Source organism: Tachypleus tridentatus, chromosome 5, assembly GCF_004210375.1.
Source record: "Tachypleus tridentatus isolate NWPU-2018 chromosome 5, ASM421037v1, whole genome shotgun sequence".
In the NCBI taxonomy this organism is placed as follows: Eukaryota; Metazoa; Arthropoda; class Merostomata; order Xiphosura; family Limulidae; genus Tachypleus; species Tachypleus tridentatus.
In genome coordinates, this window is record NC_134829.1 from 29972135 (window position 1) to 29999823 (window position 27689).

General features: G+C 35.5%; 1 protein-coding gene across 3 annotated transcripts in view; it reads left to right on the top strand.

Moving 5' to 3' along the window:
• The window catches only part of LOC143250831 (ubiquitin-conjugating enzyme E2Q-like protein 1), a 55276-nt gene that overhangs the window by 17445 nt on the left and 10142 nt on the right, over positions 1-27689 (top strand). The window contains exons 2-3 of one of the 3 annotated variants that reach the window (XM_076501890.1): positions 10857-11806; positions 25910-26598. In XM_076501890.1, coding sequence (XP_076358005.1) covers positions 10962-11783 — 822 coding nt within the window. In that variant the 5' untranslated portion in view covers positions 10857-10961 and the 3' untranslated portion in view covers positions 11784-11806; positions 25910-26598. Of the gene's footprint in view, positions 1-2170; positions 2247-10856; positions 11807-25909; positions 26599-27689 lie in introns of those variants that run through there. The other 2 variants (XM_076501889.1, XM_076501888.1) reach the window with 2 other exon arrangements.

Here is a 27689-nt window from a genome sequence, read left to right on the forward strand (position 1 = left end):
CCAGGTGTATATAAACGCGAATTTTAAGCATTACAAGTCAAAGTTTTACCATTGAGTCACTGAGGGAGGGGGGCTTGAAGGACTGAAAAAATGCTTATTAACAGGTCTGCGTGAATCACGAAGGAAACAAATAAAACAGTTGGTGTATGATAACGAAAAAAAATCCTATTGAATATAATTAGAATAAAACTTCGTTTCGAAATGGCGATCAATTCGTTTCTCAGGGCGCTTATAACACATTTGGAATCGCAGTTGCGTGGCTTGTAAGATTGCGTACGGCAGGCATTACATCCATAGTTGTGGTGTGGTTTAATGAGACGATTGTTATGCTTTACAAAGGGTAAAAAAACGGACAGCTTGGCACATCTTGATTGGATTTTATGTTATATATAACAGCAAAGTAAAAGTGGTTGTAAATAAATATACCAACAAAGCATATGTAAATTAGACAGTGCTTGAAAGTAATTACAGCGAATCGTGGGAAACTGGTCCTGTTTTATCAAAATAATATTTTTATGTATTAAAGCTTGTTTTTTTCTTTTATGTATAATCTTTACTATGTTCCACAGAATCTAGTAAAGAGTACATTTCGTGCGACGGGTTTGGGCCCGGTATGGCCAGGTGGTTAAGGCACACGACTTGTAATCTTAGGGCCGCGGGTTCGAATCTCCGTCACACCAAACATGCTTGCCCTTTTGGCTGTGGGGACGTTATAATGCTACGGTCAATTCCACTATTCGTTGGTAAAAGAGTAACCCAGGAGTTGGCGGTGGGTGGTAATGACTAGTCTTACACTGCTAAATTAGAGAAGGCTAGCGCAGATAGCCCTCGTGTAGCTTTACGTGAAATTCAAAACAAACCAAACCGATGGTTTTGGATAATCAACAGAACAAACACACACATATACATATATATGTATTTTTGTAAAATATACACTTTGCATCTTAATAATATACTTAAGAATTGATCAATATATTTATTCCGATGACTCTCAAACGTAAATTTTCCTTTTTTGTTTTATATAGAATATTCTCAGAGCCGATGAACAAAATTTCGAAAATACCTTTTTTCTCTTGTGTTTGAGCACCAGCTACGAAATTTTATATTTTATTGGTAAAAATCGAGAACAACAAAAACATTATGATTGCTGAAGAATATTCTGGAACGTATATGTTTTTTGTACTCTACTATTTTGCAATAAGAAAAACGCAAAATCTCGTGCAGGTTTTTCGTGGTTGTTTTTAAGGAAGTTAGCAGTTGAGGAGACCTATAAAACTTTCCCTAGTTGGAACAGCGGCAAGTTTACAACGCTAAATTCAGGGGTTCGATTTCCCTCGATAGACACAGCAGATTGCCCGGTGACTTTGTTATAAGAAAACACGCATCTATAAAGCAACATAATATTATTGTTTTTATCTCAGTCAAGGCAATATTCAAAGTAAGATAATTTCCTTTGCGATGAGTTTTATAACTAAATAATACTTTGTTTCAACAGTACCTGTAGATACTATTAGTTTTTAGATGAACATAAAATAGGCCCGACATGACCAGGTGGTTAGGGCGTTCGACTCGTAATATGAGGATCGAGGGTTCGAATCCATGTCGTACCTGTAGAACTGTTAAACACAGAACGAGTGTGATTTCTATAACACAATATCACACCCAAGTACAGACCAAGTGTATTTGATTTCCAAACAATGCGCACCAAACATGCTCGCCTTTTCAGCTATTGTAGCATTATAATGTTACCATCAATCCCTCTCTTCTTTAGTAAATGAATAGCTCAAGAGTTAGCGGTGGATGGTGATGACTAACTGTCTTCCCTCTAGTCTTACACTACTAAATTAGGGACGGAAAAAGTAAAAACAATCAAACCATTCCTATTCAGTTGGTCTTATAAAAATTTAAAGACATAAAACTAAACAATCAATTAGATAGCAGATAGCTCTCCTATAGCTTTACGGGAAATTCAAAACAAGCAGAAATTGGACCCTTGTTTGAATAATGAACCCATTGAATGAAAAACAGTTTGGTATTACCTCCTTTCTCTCTCTCTTTTTTTTTTAGCACAATATAAAACTGGAAGCCTTTCCTGGGTTCCATCCTATACAGTGTAGTTTATAAATCTAACAAGTCTTCCAAATCAGTAACTGCTATTGTTCATTTACAGGTCTTAAATCCAGTGTCAACGAAGACTTAAAGGATCTCATAAGTTATAGACATCAAGATACCAAGTAAAGTCGAGGGTATGAAACACGTCGTTCTTAACAGATTAAAGTTAATGAGCTACAGAACTATAAGAAACTAGAAGATTAATTGTACCACAGCACGTGCACTTTTCTTAGATAATTATACAGAAGATGCATAGTTTTCCACTATCAGTGTTTGTTTATTATGGTAGATCACATAATTTATCTATCTATTCAAGAATCTACTAGGCAGTTTGCCTGCCTTTCAATTCTTAAGTAAGTAAGTATATGTGTTTATTTGTTTTCTTATAACAAAGCCATATCGGGCTATCTGCTGCGTTTACCAAGGGGAATCGAGCCCCTGATTTTAACGTTCTAAGTCCGAAGACTTACAGCTGCTCTAGCCGGGATCCAAAGTAAATGAAGTCAGCCCAGTAACTTATTTTCTAGATACAGTAAATGTTATTGTTGATATGATTGCCAAATGAAGTTTACTCTGTTATTGACCCGGCATGACTAGGTGGTTAAGACACTCGACTCGTAATCTGAGAGTCGCGAGTTCGAATCCCCGTCACACCAAACATGCTCGCCCCCACAGACAGTCAATCCAACAATTGGTTGGTAAAAGAGTAGCGGTGGGTGCTAGTCTTATACTGCTAAATTAGGGACGGCTAGCGCAGATAACCCTCGTTTAGCTCGAGAAGTTTATAAAACAAACAAAGACACAATACTCTGTTACTTGGACGTTAAGTTATAGATACACTGAATTCCGTTATTGTTATGACTGGCAAGTGAAGTTTACTCTATTATTTCTTTAAAATTCTCAATTGTAATGTTCGATGTATATTAGTAATTCTTAATCATTATTGTACGTTTATTACAAATCTTACTTTGCACTGATACCTTAGAATATGTACGGACTTAGGAGTAATCTAAGTCTCTTAAACTGGCCTAACATAACGCGATATTAACGGGTTTACAGCCAAAAATAGCATCAACAGTGAGAGTTCCTATCTGCTGAAACAATTTATCATTAGATTTGTGTAACTCTGGGCTCAAGAGTGATATAATTGAATTGCTTTGCTCATTCTTAGTTTAGTTTTTCGTTAAGATATTAATAGGCAGCTTCATATAACCTGGCAAACCGGCCACAAGGTTACAGATTTGTAACACCAAATGTTTCCCAGTGGGTCAACAGCTCATATAACACTAAAACCCTAGGTGAGGCTTTCTGCGGTGAACAGCATACAGGTAGCCCTTTGTGTAGTTTTTCGTGCAAAGCTACACGTAACATAAGATAAAATTTAAGGACAACGAAATAACTATTATCCCATTTTAGCCATCCCATCCAATAACCTAAAACGAAAACGGCATTATAAACACAAATAAAACAGCCCTCATCAAGACATTCCTTAAATCTGCAACAACCATATTCAACATGATTAAAGTGAAGTGAAATTGTGATATTCGCTAGAACTATTCAGCAATAAAACGAGACGAAATCATGATGTTATGCAATAGCTGTTCAGCAGTAAGACTAAATAATGTGTAACAGTGTGTCAAAATTATGACGAAACTGTGATCAGTAAAATAAAGCGAAACTATAATGTTACGTGATGACTGTTCGTCATTAAAACGAAGTGAAACTGTGATGTCACATGATAACTGTTCGCCAGTAAAACAAGATGAAACTATGATGTCACGTGATAACTGTTCGCCAGTAAAACAAGATGAAACTGTGATGTCACGTGATAATTGTTCGCCAGTAAAACAAGGTGAAACTGTGATGTTACGTGATAACTATTCGTCAATAAAACAAGGTGAAACTGTGATGTTACGTGAAAACTGTTCACCAGTAAAACAAGATGAAACTGTGATGTTACGTGATAACTATTCGTCAATAAAACAAGGTGAAACTATGATGTCACGTGATAACTGTTCGCCAGTAAAACAAGATGAAACTGTGATGTCACGTGATAATTGTTCGCCAGTAAAACAAGGTGAAACTGTGATGTTACGTGATAACTATTCGTCAGTAAAACAAAGTGAAACTGTGATGTCACATGATAACTGTTCGCCAGTAAAACAAGATGAAACTATGATGTCACGTGATAACTGTTCGCCAGTAAAACAAGATGAAACTGTGATGTCACGTGATGATTGTTTGCCAGTAACACAAGGTGAAACTGTGATGTCACTTGATAACTATTCGCCAATAAAACATGGTGAAATTGTGATGTCACGTATTAACTGTTCACCAGTAAGACTAAATAATTTGTAACAGTGTGCCAAGATTCGGGTGAAAAATTGAGTTTATCTCCTATCATTTCGATACACACATTAATCTCCAACACATATGGTTTAAGCAGTGTGCTATAAGTTGTTTATTTTGTGTATTGAATTCTGCAACTCATAGTCTATTGCTTATTGTTTTTCTTAGTTATATAAGAAGTAGCCTAAATCTTAAAACAAAGAACCTTAATATGTCATTTTTACATTATATTTTTTGAAGATGACTTAATTATAACGTTTTCTACTTGTGGTCATCATTATTGGTAGAAAGTACCTCTGGAATTTCCAACTAGATAAGACACTTATCTTTTTTTTCATGAAAAAGAAATAAACAGCAATTCTTTATCTATCTGCCACGTGTGTGTGCCATACGAGGAAACACTAAATTACTTGTTATTGTAGCAAAATAATATGGGTAAAGAGGGCACCAGTTCAATACGTCAAGTACACTCTCTGCCCGCATAGCTGAGATAATGAAAAAACGTAGGCGTAAAAATCGCTAGCGATGTGTGGAAAAAGATCTCACGTGTATCTGAGAATGGCTCGTAAGTACTTACCACGTTATACGTGACAGCGGAACGATAACTTGGATTAACATTTAATCAGTCCCAATTAATTCCAACATATACAGTATTTTTATACTAACCTATCCTATGTTACATAACGTCAGGAACTACAATGAAAACAAGTGGTCCAAATTCAAGCCATGATACCGGAATTATGTTATTTCCTGTCTCCTTACGTTTGTATAGTGTAATAAAGATTTAAATTCGAATTATATTTGCCCTATGATCAGTGGTTGATGTGTAGTAATGGTAGATCCAGTTCTCAGAAGGATGAGATTTTGTCAATTTCAAAGTAGCACTTTTTCTTTTGTACTTTCCTTCTTTGTTGAGCTTGCAGGTTTTAACTTCTTCTGTGTCCAATCAGATTGTGTTTTATACTTATAGTATTCACTTTTTAGATGTTGTTGAGTAATTTAGCACAAAGCCATACAATTGGCTATCTGTGCTTTGCCCACCACGGATATCAAAACGTGGATTCTAGTGTTGTAAGTCCGCAGACATTTAGCTGTGCCACTGGGAGGGACTACTTTCTAGCCGTGTGTTAAGGTGTTAGTCTCATAATCTGAGGGTTGCGGGTTCGAACCCACGTCGCACCAAACGTGCTCGCCCTTTCAGCCGTGAAGATGTTATAATGTGACGGTCAATCCCACTATTCTTTGTCAAAAGAGTAGCTCAAGAGTTAGGAGTGGATGGTGATGACTAGCTGCATTTCCTCTTGTTTTATACTGCTAAATTAAGAACGGCTAGCACAGACATACCTCGTGTAGCTTAGCGCGAAATTTAAAAAAACAAAACAAATTCTATCTTTTATTCCTCTTTGATTCGTCGATTCATGCGTTCTTTAGAAAATTTTTAAACTTTTGTATCTGGACATAATTGGAAACGAAAGCTCTGAATAGGCGTGCTTTGTCTAATAGCTATTTCTATCGAACTTATCACTATACAACAAAGCTTTGTATTTCTTACAAAACTATTGTGTGTTATATGTCTGTTAGTAAAACTCATTTTCAGCTTATCTTATATTTGATTGTCGAATTTATTCAGTCCGGCTCACGTGTAACTTAATAAAATTCATTTTCAACAAAACATTGCTAATTTATACAAAATTATCAATAGCTTTTCAATAGTTTCTGCTATGTAGCCCTCCAGCGGCATAGCGGTATTTCTGGGGACTTACACGAAAGAAACTAGGTTTCAATACTCGTGGTGGGCAGACCACAGATAGCCTATTGAGTAGCTTTGTGCTTTTTAATCTCAAATAACAAAGGACAACTGCTATGTAATCATTACTACTATCATTGTATGTTTCAAAAATTAACTTTTCATACAATCGCTCAACTACGAATGAAACCGGGTTTATAAGCCCTGTTTTATAAACGTCATCTGTGCATTCTCATCCGTGAAGTCGTGAGGCGTTATAATTTATTGGTCATATCCACTATTCATTGGTTAGAGTATCTCAATAGTTGATTGTGGAAGGTGCTTTCTATCTGCCTCTTTTCAGTCTTTAACTTAAAAATTGAGAACGGCTAACGCACGTAGCGCTCGAGTAGGTTTGTGAAAAGTTTAAAGAAAAACAGATAAAAATATATTTATATTATTTCAAAATTAGTCTTCTAATATGTTAAAACTTACAATGTTAAAATCCAGAATTTGCACTTTGTGGAGAACAAAAATCAGATAACCTATTTTAGAATTTATTCACTCTTAGGGCTTGGGTAGAGAAATAATTCTTGTGCAGAGCAAATATTAAGAAAAAAAACGCATATTTTTCAAAACTATGTAAAAGCAATGTAATTAAAAATTATTATTCGGATATTGCATTTCTAAGTTTTTAAAAGAAAAATAAACCATTGTGTAGGAAGGCTTTTCTAATTTAGATAAAAGACTAGGAGAACTAAAGACGTGAAAAATGGAAAGTAATATTTGGAACTTAAGTAATATTAGTTACTTATGATATTAGATCAAAAGCGTGTATGATCCTTATAGGTATATTTATAAATTTATGGAGAGAAGTATACATCCTCCGCTGGTACAGCGGTAAGTCTATGGATTTACAACGCTAAAATCAGGGACTCAATTCCTCTCGGTGGACTCAGCAGATTACCCAGTGTGGCTTTGCTATAAAAAACACATACAGAAGTACATATGTTTAAAATATAACAACATAGCCGATAGTTTTTCAAAGGCATGCTTTTCTGTTATAAGTTTATTTGCTAACATCAATCCACAAACAGGTAACCACCTATGTTGATAAAATTACATAGTCTGTCCTTTACCCGTCTTTACGAGCTTCCAAAATGTGCTTTTGCCAATGTCGTTAGTTTCAGAGAATATTTTAGATATAACCACGGATACGTCCACTAGAGGGCAGCAAACACCGTTGTGTTTGTGAGACTATCGACAATCACTACAGTTCACTACAATTATATACTCTTATCGTATTTGTACCTATTATTCCTATTTCATATTTATATTTATCAGATAAAATTAGAATTGTTTACTAATTGTTCACAGTGTGATAAGTAAGTAATACTCAGAACTAACATGTTCGATTTGTTGGCTTTCGTCATCTTATAAATTTCATGGTACGGGTTGGTTCTGTCGCAGAGCTCTGGAATTTGAATTCATTCGTTACAAAAAGTATCTTTTCACTTTAACCTGTAATGTGTTAGAGTGGATGTTGTTGATGGATGCTGTTGTCTGGTCATCCTCCTTCTGTTCAGTTGTTCAAAATTACAAACGGTAGTAGACAACTTTAATAACTTTGTCTTAAGATAAAAATACCAGAAATTTGCCTTCAGTTTTATATTCTTTAATGTTTTGCACGCTTTATTTTATACTCTATGTGTACTATGTGAATTTCGGCGTGCTTTTTGTTTGGATGCAAATCCTTCTAAACACACTAACAATGCACGCGACTTTTCAGCCTCAACGCTATTTAACTTTCTGTTGGCACACCGCCAGTCCAGCGGTAAGTCTACGGATTTACAACGCTAAAATCAGGGTTTCGATTTCCCTCAGGGTGCTCAGCAGATAGCCAAATGTGGCTTTGTTATAAGAAAACACACACACAAACTTTCTGCGGTTACGTTTATATTAAAAAATAACAGTTTCCGTTTTCTTACGAGTTATATTTATCTTTTTCTTGCACTAATGGATTGTGTCCAGTTTATGATTCGTCTTACTTATTCAAAATCAGACGTCTTTCATAACACTGAAAATTCATTACATATTGATTTGGTTTTATTAGTAAGATTGCACAAATCGATTATTTATTAGATACCTAACGTGAGGTGAACGTGAGGTGTTCGATACTCCTGAAGAAACTGAAATGTACATTTGTTATAGTACTGCTGTAACACGAATAGTCCAGTCGTCATACACTGCGGCTCCATTTATACCTGAGTGAATTGTATTATAAAATTAGTCAAACTGGAAAAGATTGGTTTTAATGTCAGTTGAAAGTAAATTTAGTCGAAAACCACGAGAGAGAAGTAATTGACATGTTTGGAAAACCTTTTAAAGTAACATAAATAGAGCGTACAAAGAGATGAGACAAGTTTATAACTTTTGGTTGACAGACGTATTAGAAGATAGACGTATCTGTTTCGATTATCCTGTAGTTGGACTTTGTGGAAACAAAATACACAAAATTAGGTTGATGCACAATGAAGTATCGTGACGTATGGTAACACTAGTAACTCCAGCGCTTCCGTCATGAGTATGAACTGTTTTCATATTGGAGTAGTTTTAATCTTTTAGTGCAGTTGGATAAATCAGGTTCTATCCATACCCGTGAAACTAGGTTAAGATGTATTATTAAGGCCTACACAAGTAAATAGAAAGAAAAAAACTGGTGTTTAATGTCGAAAAGAAGTGTGTATTTTATTATCAGTATCACGATCTACAAATGAAGTGTGTATTTTATTATCAGTATCACGATCTACAAATGAAGTGTATATTTTATTATCAGTATCACGATCCACAAATGAAGTGTGTATTTCATTATCAGTATCACGATCTACAAATGAAGTATGTATTTCATTATCAGTATGACGATCCACAAATGAAGTGTGTATTTCATTATCAGTATGACGATCCACAAATGAAGTGTGTATTTCATTATCAGTATCACGATCTACAAATGAAGTGTATATTTTATTATCAGTATCACGATCCACAAATGAAGTGTGTATTTCATTATCAGTATCACGATCTACAAATGAAGTATGTATTTCATTATCAGTATGACGATCCACAAATGAAGTGTGTATTTCATTATCAGTATCACGATCTACAAATGAAGTGTGTATTTCATTATCAGTATGACGATCCACAAATGAAGTGTGTATTTCATTATCAGTATGACGATCCACAAATGAAGTGTGTATTTCATTATCAGTATCACGATCTACAAATGAAGTGTGTATTTCATTATCAGTATCACGATCTACAAATGAAGTATGTATTTCATTATCAGTATGACGATCCACAAATGAAGTGTGTATTTCATTATCAGTATGACGATCCACAAATGAAGTGTGTATTTCATTATCAGTATGACGATCCACAAATGAAGTGTGTATTTCATTATCAGTATCACGATCCACAAATGAAGTGTGTATTTCATTATCAGTATCACGATCCACAAATGAAGTGTGTATTTCATTATCAGTATCACGATCCACAAATGAAGTGTGTATTTCATTATCAGTATGACGATCCACAAATGAAGTGTGTATTTCATTATCAGTATCACGATCCACAAATGAAGTGTGTATTTCATTATCAGTATGACGATCCACAAATGAAGTGTGTATTTCATTATCAGTATCACGATCCACAAATGAAGTGTGTATTTCATTATCAGTATGACGATCTACAAATGAAGTGTGTATTTTATTATCAGTATGACGATCCACAAATGAAGTGTGTATTTCATTATCAGTATCACGATCCACAAATGAAGTGTGTATTTCATTATCAGTATCACGATCCACAAATGAAGTGTGTATTTCATTATCAGTATGACGATCCACAAATGAAGTGTGTATTTCATTATCAGTATCACGATCCACAAATGAAGTGTGTATTTCATTATCAGTATGACGATCCACAAATGAAGTGTGTATTTCATTATCAGTATCACGATCCACAAATGAAGTGTGTATTTCATTATCAGTATGACGATCCACAAATGAAGTATGTATTTCATTATCAGTATGACGATCCACAAATGAAGTATGTATTTCATTATCAGTATGACGATCCACAAATGAAGTGTGTATTTCATTATCAGTATGACGATCCACAAATGAAGTGTGTATTTCATTATCAGTATGACGATCCACAAATGAAGTGTGTATTTCATTATCAGTATGACGATCCACAAATGAAGTGTGTATTTCATTATCAGTATGACGATCCACAAATGAAGTGTGTATTTCATTATCAGTATCACGATCTACAAATGAAGTGAGTATTTCATTATCAGTATTACGATCTACAAATGAAGTGTGTATTTCATTATTAGTATAACGATCCACCTCTACTTCAGTCGTTCTTCGGAAGATTTATGTAAACAGAAAACAAAGTTGCTATAAGTATTTCTTAACACAGTTTTTGTTTTGTTTTTCCAAATAATGGATCAAAGTTAAGAGTTTGAGATAACAGGTTTGACTAACTTCTGAAAATATTGTAAGTTTGTAAGATAAAATATTCATTTACAAAATGTTTTCGAGTTGTTCGTTTGTGTTATTTTTAATTTATTTTAAATACAAAACACTGTTTTTTCCCTGGTTAACAGATACGCCTCCGTGAAAAAAACAAAGAAAGCAAATCTAGCTGTGTGACCAAGTGACACTGAAATCTTACTCTTGAGCATGTGCTGACCTGAGCTGCAAAATTTAATATGGCCACTGCTTTGAAAAAACCTTTTCGTTCGTCGGAAAGAGATGGAGACGACCAAGAAAGAACTCGTCACGAAAGTGGCTCCCCAACTCACCCAACGTCCACTCGAAGATTCCTGAATCATTGTACGAGTCCACGAAGTTCTCGCCGTGATTCCAAAGTCAGTCCGGCAGATGGTGGATCTGCAGCTAGCAAAGGACATCGCAGCCATTCGACTAATGGTTTCTTTAAGTCCAAGTCGTCTTCCAGTACTAGTGCCAAAGACACCAGCAGCATTATCACTGAAACTGTAACGCAAAATAGTCACGCTATCAGAACGCGGAGGCTTATGAAAGAATTCCACGAGATCTGCAAAGCTTCACAAAGCGTTAAAGAACCCCCGTTTTCTGCTGAGTTAGTGGACGACAACTTGTACGAATGGAACATAAAGCTATTCCAGATTGATCCAGAGTCTGCGTTCTATAAAGACATGCAAGAGACAGGGACATCGTACGTTCTTCTCAATGTCACGTTTCCAGATACTTTTCCCTTCGCCCCGCCTTTTATGCGCGTTATTTCTCCTCTCATAGAGAAGGGGTTCGTGATGGACGGCGGAGCAATATGTATGGAACTCCTGACCCCACGGGGATGGGCTAGCGCTTACACTGTGGAGGCCGTGGTCATGCAGTTTGCCGCCAGTTTAGTGAAAGGTCAAGGACGAATTCCTCGGAAGTGTAAGAGTGGGAAAGAGTTTAGTCGAAAATTAGCGGAAGCGTCCTTTCGTAGTCTCGTAAAAACTCACGACAAGTACGGTTGGGTCACACCTCCTATGTCAGACGGGTAGGAAGAAATTCGTCCCACAACGTGGTAAGGGTTTTTGTGTTGTTGTTTTTTTTCATGTTTGAGGTCGAAAAGCACAACGCTACATAAAAGGATATCTGTATTCTGCCCACAGCAGGTATCGAAACCCGGTTGTTAGCAGTGAGAATCCGCAGACATATTGGTGTGGTACTGGGGGATGATTTCGTTAGGAATAAAGTTTGTTTACAATCAGGTTAGGATAAATAATTGATTCAGACATGTGTGGCTGACTATTGTGGTTAGGAATAAAGTTTGTTTACAATCAGGTTAGGATAAATAATTGATTCAGACGCTGACTATTGTGGTTGGGAAGAAAGTTTGTTTACAATCAGGTTAGGATAAATAATTGATTCAGACGCTGACTATTGTGGTTGGGAAGAAAGTTTGTAAACAGTATATTTAAGAATTTGTTTTAGCTAAAGGAGGCTCAGCTGGGTTGAGAAGAAGCTATGCCTTACAAACAAGTCATAAAATAACTCAGAGTTAAGTATCAATCACGTGCGCTTGAGGATATTATATGGTTATAAAGAAATGAATTATTCTACTGAACGAAAAGTTCATATGTTTGTTCTTAATGAAAATATCAGACTGATTATTTTCTTATGAAATAAATTTTTCTGTTTTTTTAGAAACTAATTTTCTACTTACCCACAAAACAATTTTGTTTTATGGTCCAGTAAGTCTTATACTTGAGTTTCACAAGTGTTCCTACTCACTATGAACAAGATTCAGATGCTTTGTTTGTTTGTAGAATTTCGCGCAAAAATTCTCGAGTAGTCGTTTTAATTTTCATGTGGTAAGTTAGAGGGAAGATAGCTAGTCAACATCGCCCTCCGCCAACCCTTCGACTACTATCTGTTAACGAATACTGAGATTAATCGTCACATTATAACACCCCAAAGCTGAAAGAGCAAATATGTTTAAAGACAAGGTTTCAAAATGGCGACCAAACTACTCAAAAACACATTAATGAACCACAAGTTTCTTTAACATCTGTTACGAAGAATATAGGCCTAGCATGGCCAGGTGATTAAGGCACTCGACTCGTAGTCCAAGGGTCGCGAGTCTGAATCCCCGTCCCACCAAACATGCTCGTCCTTTCAACCGTGGGGGCGTTATAAAGGGACGGTCAATCCTACTATTCGTTGGTAAAAAAGCAACCCAAGAGTTGGCGGTGGGTGTTGATGACTAGCTGCCTTCCCTATAGTCTTACACTGCTAAATTAGAGATGGCTGGCGCAGATAGCCCTCGTGTAGCTTTGTGCGAAATCCAAAAACAAACAAACAAACGAGGAATATAAATATCAAAGGTGTTTTGCCAAATTTCATTTAGTGAGGCTCGGAATGGTCAGGTAGTTGGAGCGCTCGACTTATAATCAGTGGGTCGCGGGTTCGAATCCATGTCACACTAAATATGCTCGCTCTTTCAGGTGTGGGGGCGTTATACTGTGAGGCTCAATCCCACTTTCATTGACAAAGAGTAGCCCATGAAAGTAAACTATATTTTATAAATGGATTAATAAATGTTAGGTTCGGCTTCATAACTGTTATCTGCAGGTTACCGACTTCAAATTGTGATGCATTTTAAGTGACTGACCAGTGAGATTATTTAATAAAGTGGACAGTTATGATATCATACAAACACTATTAGGAGATTTTGCTCAAACTTTGACATTGAAGAATTGTGCCTAGAGAGAAATGAATTCACTTTCTTTTTTATAAGAAACGTGCTACGATATTATCAAACAATATACCAACAAAAACAATAACTTCTCGGAACTTCAAAACGTAAACTTTCAGAATCTTTCTTTTCATGTTATGAGCGTTTCTCACAACATTTGATATCGAAAGATGACACTTACCTATGTTTTCTATGGATTAAAAAATTCTAGTGGGATTAGCTAGAATGCTATAAAGCATCGTTCCACAAGACAAAGGAATAAATCGTCATATTAAGTACATACCGTAACACATTTGCGAAAGGCTTAGCTGTATATACGTACGTGTCTAAATATTAACTCTACGCTTTAATAGCTGAACATAATGTGTAAACCTTGCACTGTAAATATTTTACAGGGAAGTTTTACCCGAAAGAGCCGTTTTTTATAAAAGCTTTTCCGAGCCTGGTGATTTTTTCAGACATCTTTGTTCTGATGTCAATATATATAATGCACTGCTTTCATGGCAAACAATTTGGTGCGGAATTTTATTTCTTCTGCGTAAATAGCAGATTTGGATTATGTTGAAAATAGGGTATTTTCTTGAAACATTTATTGATTTCGTTGGTGTTTGCTGAATGTATCCCCTCTGGTTAATAGTCCTACTAAAGGCAACTAATTTAGTTTGTAAAACTTTCATTTTGTGTTTTAATCAGTACCGTATTAATTAAAGATTGGTTCCTAGGCTAGAAAAAACAAAGGGCCTCTAATCCAACCAAGTAATTTCTAAACTACGAACTATAAAATTCATAACAAATCCCATCTAAGTAAAAACAACAAATCTGTTAAAAAAGAAGAAATACATCTCACTAAACCCATGAATACTCAAGAAATGAAGTTTAATTAAAAATATTCACCTGGGGCACAGGTAGAAGACAAAACTGAGAGATATAATGAAGGGAACTGGCAATGATGCAGTTTTTGCTGTGCACGTAAGGGCTAACGATATAGGGAAGAGGAGATTTGTTTTGTTTTTCTTTTAATTTCGCACAAAGCTACTCGAGGGCTATCTGTGCTAGCCGTCCCTAATTTAGCAGTGTAAGACTAGAGGGAAGGCAGTTAGATATCACCATCCTCCGCCAACTCTTGGGCTACTCTTTTACCAACGAATAGTGGGATTGACGGTCACATTATAACGCCTCCACGGCTGAAAGGGCGAGCATTTTTGCGTGACGGGGATGCGAACCTGCGACCCTCAGATTACGAGTCGCACGCCTTAACACGCTTGGCCATGCCGGGCCGAAGAGGAGGTAATTACCAAATACCAGAAAATGATGTTCTATTAAACTTTTCTTCAAAGAGAACAAAAGTTTTTTTTAAATCACAAAATTATTTAAAGTTAACCAAAATAATGAAAGTTAATCACACTGTAAAAAACTGAAAACTATCAACGGTGTAATTTTTAATGAATACAACTCAATTCTTGCCCAGTTCATTTAAAATGACTAAAACATTTTCGTTGAAGGCACTTATGCAAAAACGTGAAAACAGAAGTTCCATATATATCTTTCCAGGTCACTTTGGGTCACGGGCACTGTCAAGTAGGTCCAATAGAGAGTTTGTCTATTGTTGTACTGCTGTTTGTTGAATTTCCGTGCAAGGCTGTCTGCACTAGCGCCTCTAAGTTTAAAGGTTAGAGTCAACACTTACCAGCCGCCCACTCTTAACCATAGAATAGTAGAATTGACAGATATATTATAACGCGTCTAAGGCTGAAAAGGCTAATGTGGTCGAAAAAGGTTTCAATCCTGCGAATTGAACGCCTTAACCATTAGCATGTAATATGCTGCTATGTTTGAAATACGAAACAAAGATATTGACAGTGGTATGATCTGACTTTAAAAAGTAAATTTCCAAGGTTAGAAGCATTAGATACAGCATTTAGGGTGATAACAAAAATAAAACTATGGATAAAGATAAGTGTTTACAGTTTTGACATCGTTTTTATCTCGCAGTTTCAAAATAGTTTAGTTAACTGGTATTACTTTTAGATATTTTAATAGGAAAATTAGAATTACCAGTTTTAATTGTTAAAAGGCAGTGAGATATATGATCATAAAAAATTTGCAAATGGTATATTTACAAGACTCATTTGTTTTAGTGCGAAGCTATATAATATGCTATCTGCGCTTTTGTCAACCACGGGGAATTGAATCCTGGATGTAGTGTTATAAGGGGCTAATTGAAAAGCTAAGTTATTATAATATTGTTGATTTTTGAATGTTATTTTACTTTATTATTGTTATCTTTTCAAAGCAGAATTGAATGACAAAATAACAACTAGATTTAGTAAGATTGTAACGTATCGTATAACGTTAGATTAGACTTAGTTATAATTAAACTTGCAGTGAGACTATAAAATAAATTTAATATATTGTTTTATTTAATAATTACAGTCTTCAAACTAGTCAATTGTCAAACGTAGGCCTAACAGTGTTAACCACAGGCTACTGGCATTTAATCATAGTAGCGAGTGTTTATTTTAATTCTGCAAATAATAGAATTGTTAAGACTAATTGGGAGAATTAAAGCTTTCCCAGTTTGTTTGGCGCGATAGATGCAATGAATGGGTTTTTTGTTGGAACTCTAGACTAGTATGTACTTTTAAAGAAGCTAGTAGTGAGAATCTTCATTTTATATGTAGAGTTTGCAGGTTGGAGCAAAAGCTGGAGGCTATCCTAACTGAAGTTGAAGAAATAGACAAACAGAGTTATAAATTGTGGGAAATTACAGCAGAAATACAAGAGGAGGTTAAGCTTTTTACTTTCAAAGTTGCTAGTGGTAGTACAAATAGGATTTCAGGTTGTATCTACAGAAAATATTGAATAGAGGTTTAAAGAGGTTATAATTGCATTGTATAGGTCACTGTTCAGGCCACATTTGGAATATTGAGTTCAGTCTTTGGCTCCTCACCTTAAGAGACACACTGAATTGTTGGAAAGGATTTAGAGGAGGGTTAATAAAATGGTACCTGGGCTAGAGGGTTTGTCATATGATGAGAGATTGAGATCCTGAAAATTGTTTTCTTTTGAAACAAAGAGTTTAAGTTTGTGAAATGAATTGATGCATCAACATTTTTCATAATATCGTCTTAGCTGAAGATGGCTTCATCTATCTTGTCCAAATCTGTATTTGCGTTCTATAATTTTCGCTGTTAATTATGTTTCAAATAGGGTAGTTGGGCTATGGAATGGGTTAACTTCAGATGTTGTGGAGGCAGTAAATTTGAATTAGTTTAAAAGATTGCTTGATGAATATGTAAATGATGAGGTTTAGCTTTAATTTTTTAAATGTATTTATTTAATAGTTTTAGCTTGGCTGAGATGATGGGAAAGCCGAGATAGACCAACAGGTCCCTTGTTGTTCCTAAACATTATATTACCGCTAACCCATCGGTGGAGATACAAGGGTCAAGATGCTAAGATTAGAAAGCTTCTCATCTTCTTGAGAGGCACATAGCTTTGGTCAGTTTTTTTATTACACCTTATTGTAATTAGGTTCCAATTTATTATTATTAGTTAAAGTGCAACAAATCGGATTTACGCCCTATTAATGGTTTTAAGATATTTTCTCATACTGCATGGTGAGGGAAGCGATATTTTAAGAATATAAATTGGTTCGTTTGTTGCTAAGCGCATAAATACAGAATGGGATACCTGTGCTATGCCCACTGCAGTTATCGAAATCGAGTTTTAATCTCGAAAGCCAACAGACTTATCGCTGAAATCACTTGAGGTTAAAAATAATAAACACAAACGCTCAACACATAAGTTCCTTGGTGTTTTCAGCTTTGAAGTTAAGCCGATATATCTTGTGAATTTCTGTTATATAGATGCCCAACATAGATTTATATAATTAAAATTTTCTACCTTACTGTAAGTGTATCTTAGAATAATCATTTGCTCGGCGGAATTATACAGCCGTTACAAGTACAGTCATATAATCTCTTCTCCACAAATGTATATATTTATATGAACACGTTTGTTTGTAATTGAGCACAAGGCTACACGATGGGCTATCTGTGTTCTGACCATCACGGGTATTGAAAACCGGATTCCAGTGTTGTAAGTCTACAAAAGCGGCAGAGTGGCATATTGTGGACATCTCGTTAACACATTATAAGGTTTTGTACCCAGTAGCTGATTAACTTGGCTGCCAAGGGTTACGATGCTGCGATGTTTGTTTAGGTTTTCAAGTATCCATGACTACAATGCTTCATTTACTTTGTTATTTCGTTAAAACTTGAATTTAATACTTGATTAACTTGGCTGCCAAGGGTTACGATGCTACGATGTTTGTTCAGGTTTTCAAGTATCCATGACTACAATGCTTCATTTACTTTGTTATTTCGTTAAAACTTGTATTCAATACTTGATTACTAAGGGGTACTATGATACGATATTTCTTCAGAAATGTTTAACATAGCAAAGAATAATTTGTTGCTTAAAAATCATGAGTAGAAAATATAACGTGAAACATGGCCATGACAAGATTACTTTTCCTATTTAATATACATGTATGAATGATATTTAAAGCTGTCGTAAAATTAAGACAGCATTGTCCAGTACGGAGTTCTAACAAATAGCTTTGTCAAGATCATTTTGTGTTTCACTTATCGTGACAATTTTTATCTTTATTGTCTGGCGTTATGCTATTCAGGCTCTACCGCCAGTCAGTGGGGCGCTTCTTGATTCTCCCTTAATCTACATAAAATGGTTGGATATCAAACTTAAAATATCTACTTTTTTATTCATATTAACTGCGTCTCATATTATTTGCGTCTGTCTCCCCATGGATTCATTGAACATACCAACAAAATTTGGTGGCAGTCCATCTACACGAAGCAAAGTGGTGGTAAAAAACACCCACAAAAAAGAATCTCAGAACTGAAAATTTGCGTGTACCTCTGCATGAACCTGACGTACCTTCATACCGATTTTGGTGAATATCTATTAACACCTTGGAAAGTAGTTGCATGGACAGGCAACAGACTGCTAGTATATTTATATATGTTGCATATTACTACATAAATAACAACTCTTCAAAAGTAACTTTTTTTGCACTACACTTTGTACAACGTTGAAAAAATTTTGTTTTAGTTTTTACACGTATTTCAAAATGTTAGTTTACGTTTTAAAGTTTTGAGGTGAAATTTCTTGTTTGTTACAGATATTCACAGAGTTTAGTGGCCCTTTCAATCTGCATAAAATGGTTGGAAATCAAACTTAAAACATTTACTTTTTTATTCATATTAACTGTACTAGTTGTTTCTATCAAAAGATATATATTTCAATGTTGTAGTTTCGTTTTTCATAAACTAGCAGTTGCAAATTTATATAAAATGTGTATGACTAGATGGAGGGGGTAAATAGAAACTGTACATCTGTACCAGTAAAAAACTAAAATTACTTTCACCAGTATTTGAAACAGTTGTCACTTCTGACGTGTCATTTTTTAGAGACATACGGGTAAGCTATACCAAACACGTTACTAACTGCTTACATTTTTACCTCTTCGTGTATTACGTATACACCAGAGCGAATTCCGAGCACATTGACTAAGTTTGCGAAACTAAGTGTTTTTACGATATAAGAAGACAACAATCAAATTCATATATATATATATAATTTTAGGTAAGGTTCGTTTAAGTTACTTGAGAACTAAGGGCTGAAATTAAAACTGTATCTATTCTGTGACATATATTGAAATAATCTATATTATTTCACTTGCTTCTTGTCTACTGCTAGTTTAGAATCTCTTCGACTTATCAATATTCTAAGAAAATTCGAAAGGAAATGTTGATAAAATATTGTACTCGGTTCAGTATTATAAGCTACTGCCTCGCACACTCGTCGCGCACTGAGTGTATAGTTTCAATAAATATAAAACGGTAAATAAATCATTGTGGTAATGGATACTTGGAAATAAACATCTAGCACCGTACATCTTGGCAGCCAAGTTAATCAAGTATTGAATACAAAGTTTTAACTAATAAAAAAGCAAATAGAGCATTGTAGTAATAGATACTTGAATACCTGAACAAATGCCATTGCACTGGAACCCCTTGGTAGCCATGTGAACTACGTATTAAGCAAAACGTTTTAGCTAATATAATCAAGCAGATTATAGTAACGAATAGGTGAAAATAAGAACAAGAGCGATGTGCTCTTGGAAATGTTGCCATGGCAATGACAGTACACCCATGAGTGACTTATTTAAGTGTAGTTTACATATATCTACGAGACTCTTGCGGATAACTTAAAGAAGCGGATGGGAAAGCTTCGTATATATTAATATTTTAGAACCTTATGAAGGAAACAATGTATTGAAGTGAAGATTGACTGTGTAAATAGTCAATATATTTAAGTGAATCATGAAATGTAAACAGTCGATGGAAGAATGTTCAGCAAAGAACAATAATAGGGCAATAATCAGTGATGACGAGAAACCCACTTGTTGAGAAATTTATATGCAAAAACGGCTCGTTTGGGCTGAGAAAACACTTTTACATAGAAGAGCGAACAACGTTTCGACCTTCTTCGGTCATCGTCAGGTTCACAAAGAAAGAGGTAACTGACCGGAAGCTGACCACATGTTTGAAAGGGGTTGTGTAACTGTGTGTCGAAATGTAGAGGGCGGTATTAGATGTTTGAATATATAATTTTATTTATTTTATTTTATTAATATAGGTATAAAGGCGTTCCTTTATTTTGGGTTTAAGTTGTTGTATAAGTAAGGCTTCTTTAATTTTGCGTTTGTTTATGTTTGTTTCTTTATTTAGTATTTGAGTGTTTTCTATGGTTATGTTGTGTTTATTTGACTTGCAGTGTTCGAAAACGCGTGAAGGTGACTTTTTATGTTCTTTGAATCTGGTTTCCATTTTTCTACTTGTTTCTCCAATATAGAAGTCGTGGCAGTTATCACATTGTATTTTATAAATAATGTTGGTGTGGTGTTTGTCAGTGTAGTTTTTACATAGTATAGACCTCAGTTTTGTGCCGGGTTTTTGAATAAATTTGGTATTAATTGGAATGTCATATTTTGTTACTAATTTTTGCCAAATGTTGGTTATTTGTTTGCTGATGTCAGGAATATATGGTATACAGCAGTATATGGTTTCGTGGTTTTTTGATTCGTGAGCTGTATTTACTTTAGTTGGTTGATTTTGCTTTCTGTCTAGGTGGGTGCGTATAATGTCTTCTACGGTTTGTGGAGGAAACTTATTGATGTTGGTGAAGTATTGTTTTATTTTGTCTAATTCATCGTTAATTTTATCTGGTGAGCATAGTTTTATGGCTGTGTTTATTTGGTTTCTTAGTATGTTGAGTTTTTGTTTTGTTTCATGTGCTGAGTCCCAAGGAGTGTATAGTCCAGTATGGGTGATTTTTCGGTGGATTTCTGTTTGAAATTGTGTATCAGTTCTTGTAATTTTGAGGTTAAGAAATGATATTTGATTGTTTTCTTCCTGTTCATATGTGAAGTTGATGTTGGGATGTATAGAGTTAATGTGATTGAAAAAAATTAAGTATGTGTTCTGTAGATTTGAATCCCGCAACCGTGTCATCTACATATCTGTACCAGTATAGTGGTGGATGTAATGCTGTGTTAATTGCTTGTGTTTCAACTTGTGTCATAAAAATATTGGCTAGAACCTGACGATGACCGAAGAAGGTCGAAACGTTGTTCGCTCTTCCATGTAAAAGTGTTTTCTCAGCCCAAACGAGCCGTTTTTGCATATAAATTTCCCAACAAGTGGGTTTCTCGTCATCACTGATTATTATTTCATCACGGCGACTGTACGAGAAGTGTAAGTTTTTGTGTTTTTCTTAGTGTATTTGTACTTATCTGTTACCATTATGTCTGAACTAGCATACCGTACACCACTAATAACAGTACACGCTCACACGATCGTTAAGAAACTAAGGAATTTAAACCAACGAATTATTAATAGAAGAAATGACATTTATTTTATTCAACAATGTAGAAAAGAACAACTAACCCCTAATTTTGTAAAGGTAAAACTTTCAAAAAATTTTAATACATACACAAACATTATCCAAAATTTACAGAAAACTACTGAAAGCCATGTTGAACACAAAATACAAAGAACTACATGACTTACAAAAAACAAAAAATGAATCTAGACCATCAACTGGCATGCTGCATTAAACCAGAGATTTACGGACTTATACAACGAAACATAAACCAAATCAATACTAAAACGACAGAGACAAAAAAGATCTGCCACAACAAAAAACTAGAAAAACTAAGATGCAAACAACAGAAAAGACACAAAACGACAAACCGTTGACTAACCTCATAATTAACAGATCCGACCGTCAATTAAACACAGACGAGAAACAACTACTTAACAAAGGACTCAACTTCGCTATAGCACCTAGGTACATTCCAACCATAGAAATCAAAACATGTTTAGAAGACCTAGCCAGGAGACTTGTGATACTTTCTACAGAGAACAAAAACAAGGAAACAACCAAAACAACCAACAGAAAGAAGACAACTTAGATAATTTTATTGACATCCAACAGCCAAACTTCCCAGGTAAAATTACAAATTTATATTTTCCAGAAACACCTAAAAACAACATCTTAAACGATTTTTTCAAAGAATTTTCTCACAAAACCATCAACATAATTTCACAAAACAGAAAACTGAAAAACAACCTTACAAAAAGAGACATTAATTCCATTAAAACCTAAAACAAGACAAAACATAAAATTCTAAAAGCAGATAAAGGTAACGCTATAGTCATAATGAACACGAATGAATACATCCAAAATGAATAACATCCTATCAGACACGAACAAATTTAAACCAATACACACAAATCCAACAAAGACACACGAGACGCAACTGAACAAATTACTACTACAAATGAAAAAAAGCCAACACAATTTCACAAACACTTTATTCCTACCTACGTAAAACCGACTCACGCACACCGCAAATATACGGCATCCCCAAACCTCATAAACCAGATTGTCCATTACGACCAATAATGTCCACATATGAATCGTTTAATTACAACCTTGGTAAATACATAGCATGGGCATTCTCCAAATATGTAACATCAGCCAGCTCATTTATCAAAGACTCTTTTAATTTCAAGTCTAATCTAAATCAACTTAATCATAAAGCCTTAATGGCCAGTTTCGATGTTATATCCCTCTTTACAGAAGTTCCAACCACTGAAGCCTGCAAGATAGCCTTAGAACTCTATATCCGAGACCCTAACCCAACTATAGAAATTCCCAGTAACCAGTTAGCAACCCTCATAGAATTCACCACGATAAAGACAAACTTCATGTTCAACAACCAAAACTATATACAAACAAATGGCCTAAGCATGGGCAACCCAGTATCACCAGTTCTAGCCAATATTTTTATGACACAAGTTGAAACACAAGCAATTAACACAGCATTACATCCACCACTGTACTGGTACAGATATGTAGATGACACGGTTGCGGGATTCAAATCTACAGAACACATACTTAATTTTTTCAATCACATTAACTCTATACATCCCAACATCAACTTCACATATGAACAGGAAGAAAACAATCAAATATCATTTCTTAACCTCAAAATTACAAGAACTGATACACAATTTCAAACAGAAATCCACCGAAAATCACCCATACTGGACTATACATTTCTTGGGACTCAGCACATGAAACAAAACAAAAACTCAACATACTAAGAAACCAAATAAACACAGCCATAAAACTATGCTCACCAGATAAAATTAATGATGAATTAGACAAAATAAAACAATACTTCATCAACATCAATAAGTTTCCTCCACAAACCGTAGAAAACATTATACGCACCCACCTAGACAGAAAGCAAAATCAACCAACTAAAGTAAATACAGCTCACGAATCAAAAAACCACGAAACCATATACTGCTGTATACCATATATTCCTGACATCAGCAAACAAATAACCAACATTTGGCAAAATTAGTAACAAAATATGACATTCCAATTAATACCAAATTTATTCAAAACCCGGCACAAAACTGAGGTCTATACTATGTAAAACTACACTGACAAACACCACACCAACATTATTTATAAAATACAATGTGATAACTGCCACGACTTCTATATTGAGAAACAAGTAGAAAATGGAAACCAGATTCAAAGAACATAAAAAGTCACCTTCACACGTTTTCGAACACTGCAAGTCAAATAAACACAAAATAACCATAGAAAACACTCAAATACTAAATAAAGAAACAAACATAAACAAACGCAAAATTAAAGAAGCCTTACTTATACAACAACTTAAACCCAAAATAAACCAATATAAAGGAACGCCTTTATACCTATATTAATAAAATAAAATAAATAAAATTATATATTCAAACATCTAATACCGCCCTCTACATTTCGACACACAGTTACACAACCCCTTTCAAACATGTGGTCAGCTTCCGGTCAGTTACCTCTTTCTTTGTGAACCTGACGATGACCGAAGAAGGTCGAAACGTTGTTCGCTCTTCTATGTAAAAGTGTTTTCTCAGCCCAAACGAGCCGTTTTTGCATATAAATAATAGGGCAAACTGAATTTCCTGTCAGAAAACGTGATAATGCTATAGCCCAATTTACTTGTTATTTAAAACACTGAATATTGAACAGATATTTTTTTCATAATTGCATATCTAATCAATCAAATCCTGCAAAAAACGAAAACTAAATTTTGTTTTAGGCCTTTTTACGTAATGTAGCTAGACGTCTCTATGTTATAGATGCCCAGCGGTGAGTAACAAATTCAAACCGTCGATATAAGTTGCACAACCGAAGTTGTGACATTCTCACGCATACCTGCAGGGCAGAACATTTACATCGTTCCTTTAAATAGCGCTATTTAAATGCATCATTCGATACGTCTAATGGGAATAAAGATGATAACAAATATTTGTGGAACATTTCTTCGTTGTACTCTGGTGGATACTTGATATTATTAAAAAGTTCTACTGAAATATTTAATCTGTATGTTCGTTAGATGACACTGTGTGTTAGGTTGTTTAAAAAGTATACGAACGTAGTTGTGTGTGCGCTACTTCTTCAATGGACAAAGAAAATATGGCGCTACTGTGGTCGCTATGTATTTATTTCTGAATTTCGCGCAAAGCTACACGAAGGATATTTGCGCTAGCCGTCCCTAATTTAACAGTGTAAGACTAGAGGGAAGGCAGCTAGTCATCACCATCCCCCGCCAACTCTTAGGCTACTCTTTTACTAACGTAACGAATAGTGGGATTGATCGTAACATTATAACGCCCCCACGGCTGAAAGGGCGAGCATGCTTGGTGCGACAGGGATATGAACCCGCGACCCTCAAATTAAGAGTCGCACGCCTCAACACACTTGGCCATGCCGGGCCCAAGAGATAAGGTGACCATTGCAGATAAATCAACTAACGAATAATGGCAATTCGTATTTTAAAATGTCCATTCCCCAGGTCGCTACGTCTTTATAAATATAGTGGCGCTACTGCTACTGCTACTTTTGAAAATGACATTTTTAACGGTAATGTTTTTGTCAATGGATAATGTAAAAATGAAAAACGCAAATTTACTAGAGTAACAGAAATACCTATACTATAACATAATACTGACTTTTCAGAACAGCCTAGCCATACAAACTTCGATGGCCCGGCATGATTAGGTGGTTAAGACATTGGACTCTTAATCCGAGGGTCGCGGGTTCGAATTCTCATAACACCAAACATGCTCGCATTTTCAGCCGTGGGAGCGCTATAAAATGATGGTCAATCCCACTATTCATTGGAAAAGAGAAGCCTACGAGTTGGCAGTGGGTGACGATGACTAGCTGCCTTCCCTCTAGTCTTACACTGCTAAATTAGAGACGGCTAGATTAGATAGCCCTCGGGTGGTTTTGCGCGAAATTCAAAACAAACAAACCATCAGCCTTCGATACACCCAATGACAGCACTGAAAAAATACAGCGTCAAAAAATAAATGAATATGATGACAGTAATAATAACAATAATAAAAGAGCTAATAAGGCGATATGTTGTTGTTTGTAGTTAAGCACAAAGCTACACAATGGGCTATCTGTGCTCTGCCCACCAAGGATATCGAAACTCGGTTTCTAGCGTTGTAAGTCCAAAAACATTCTGTTATGCCACGGACGATCAAGACGCTATAAAATAATAAATATCTCGTATTGGAAGACATTGCATCCGTTATTCTTTGTTGAATTTTATTACTGTTTTAATTTACTATTCCATTTCAGTAGCATCAGCTTCTCGATCCGTCAGTTTAATTATTTTTTTATGCTTTAAGGTGTCTTTTGAGAAAATTCACTATGTAGTTACGCGTGTGTGTTTTCTTATAGCAAAGCCACGTCGGACTATCTGCTGAGCCCACCGAGGGGAATCGAACCCCTGATTTTGCGTTGAAAATCCAAAGACATACCGCTGTACTAGCGGGGGACCTCTGTAGTTACATTCGGTGGAACTGACGCATTGAAGTGAATGAAGAGAGAGTTGAAAGCTGGTGAAGGAAACAAACTCGGTTCCACATCTTTTGAAGTAGACGGTTCTCTCTTCAGGAACAGATTCCTTTTGATACTTGGTAGTTTTGAAAGTATTACTTGCGGATTTTGCTTGTTGTTTAAAGCGTGTGAAAAAGTACTCTTTGTCACTTCTTGCGATGCTCAAAAATGACGTAGAAAAATCACTTAAATAAACACTTACTGAGCCTTCCTTACCACCACCTTCCATCTTCTGTAATTTATTTAAATCATCATTTGTTTTACAGTTTCTCTCCCCTCGTTCGAGTTAGTCAAAACGAGTTTGAACTACCGAGGCTATCATCAAGGTTTCTCGACTTTGTCAAACATTCGGGAAGTGTTGGTACCAGTAACCCTCTACAGAACTTAGCTTCACTTTATGGTGAACCAAGTACGTGTGCTACAAGTCGCACGACGACTACACGTTTTTTGAAGAAATTTTTGTCCGAAGTGTTTAAATAACCGACGGCCAGCTGATCACACTCTTTATTGACCGAACCTTCTTTCTTCGTTATATCACTCTCGGTACGAACGAATGTATCGTATACCGAATTCTACTGTGTAGTACATGGAATAACAAAGTGTTCATCCGGTTATTTTTGTATAAGTTCAGCTGCCATGGTGCTACAGTTCTGTTTGCCCAAAGCCTCTGGGTCAGCGTAAATGTCGATCGGGACTCTTTCTTGAATTTACCGTAGCTCCAAGCCTCTTTTGCATCACTGGTTACTACAACGTTGTGTCCATGTACCACTCATCAAAGATGCTCGAAAAGAAAGCAAACATCACTGTGCTCTATCCCGTTGTTATTGATATCAGATATGCTGTGGAAGCTAACCTCGTTGTAGCGCAGATAGCCTAATTGTTTTGCGCCATAAAACGCCAAATAATCAAACAAACAGCCTCGTTTTTTATTGGTTTTCACCACTTGACTCGAGCGTACTTTGGATTCACCAGCATCAATACTTACAGATTCAACTCTCGACTCAGCAGAGAAACTCTTGCAGAAAAAAAAGAAAACAAAATATAAAACGCGATGTGTACATAATTTGTGGCATAAATTAGTAGGACCATCTTGTATGGTACTACCACATTAGCATGGCACAATGGCAATGGTTTTTAATAATAGCAATTCAATGTCTTATATAGAGTTCTACTAGTCATAGCCAGCTATTCAGTTCACCTGTCAGTCTCTAGTCGAACACTAGGTATAAGAGCCATGACTTCAAAAACTTTTATAAAACCTGAAATGGTTTGCGTATTGCAACTCGAAAGGAAGCGAGCTATAAAACTTAAGAACAAAGACAGAGATAAACACGATCACCAAAGAGAGAGAGAAACAGTACTGGTATGAATGTGGACCTATAAAATATGTGTGGTAGCTTTTAGGCTCTCTTAAATTTTCATTATTCTGTTATGCTTTCTTGAAGGCATTAGATGTCAGATTAATAAAACCTATTCGGTTTGAAAAACAACAACAAACGAGGTCAGACAAACATACTTACGTAGTAACTAGTTTATTTTGCATTAGTTAGCCCTCTCAGTACTAACTGGCAGCAATGAATGTTGCTTCAACTGACCTATAGCTTGACCTGTTTACTTTCCT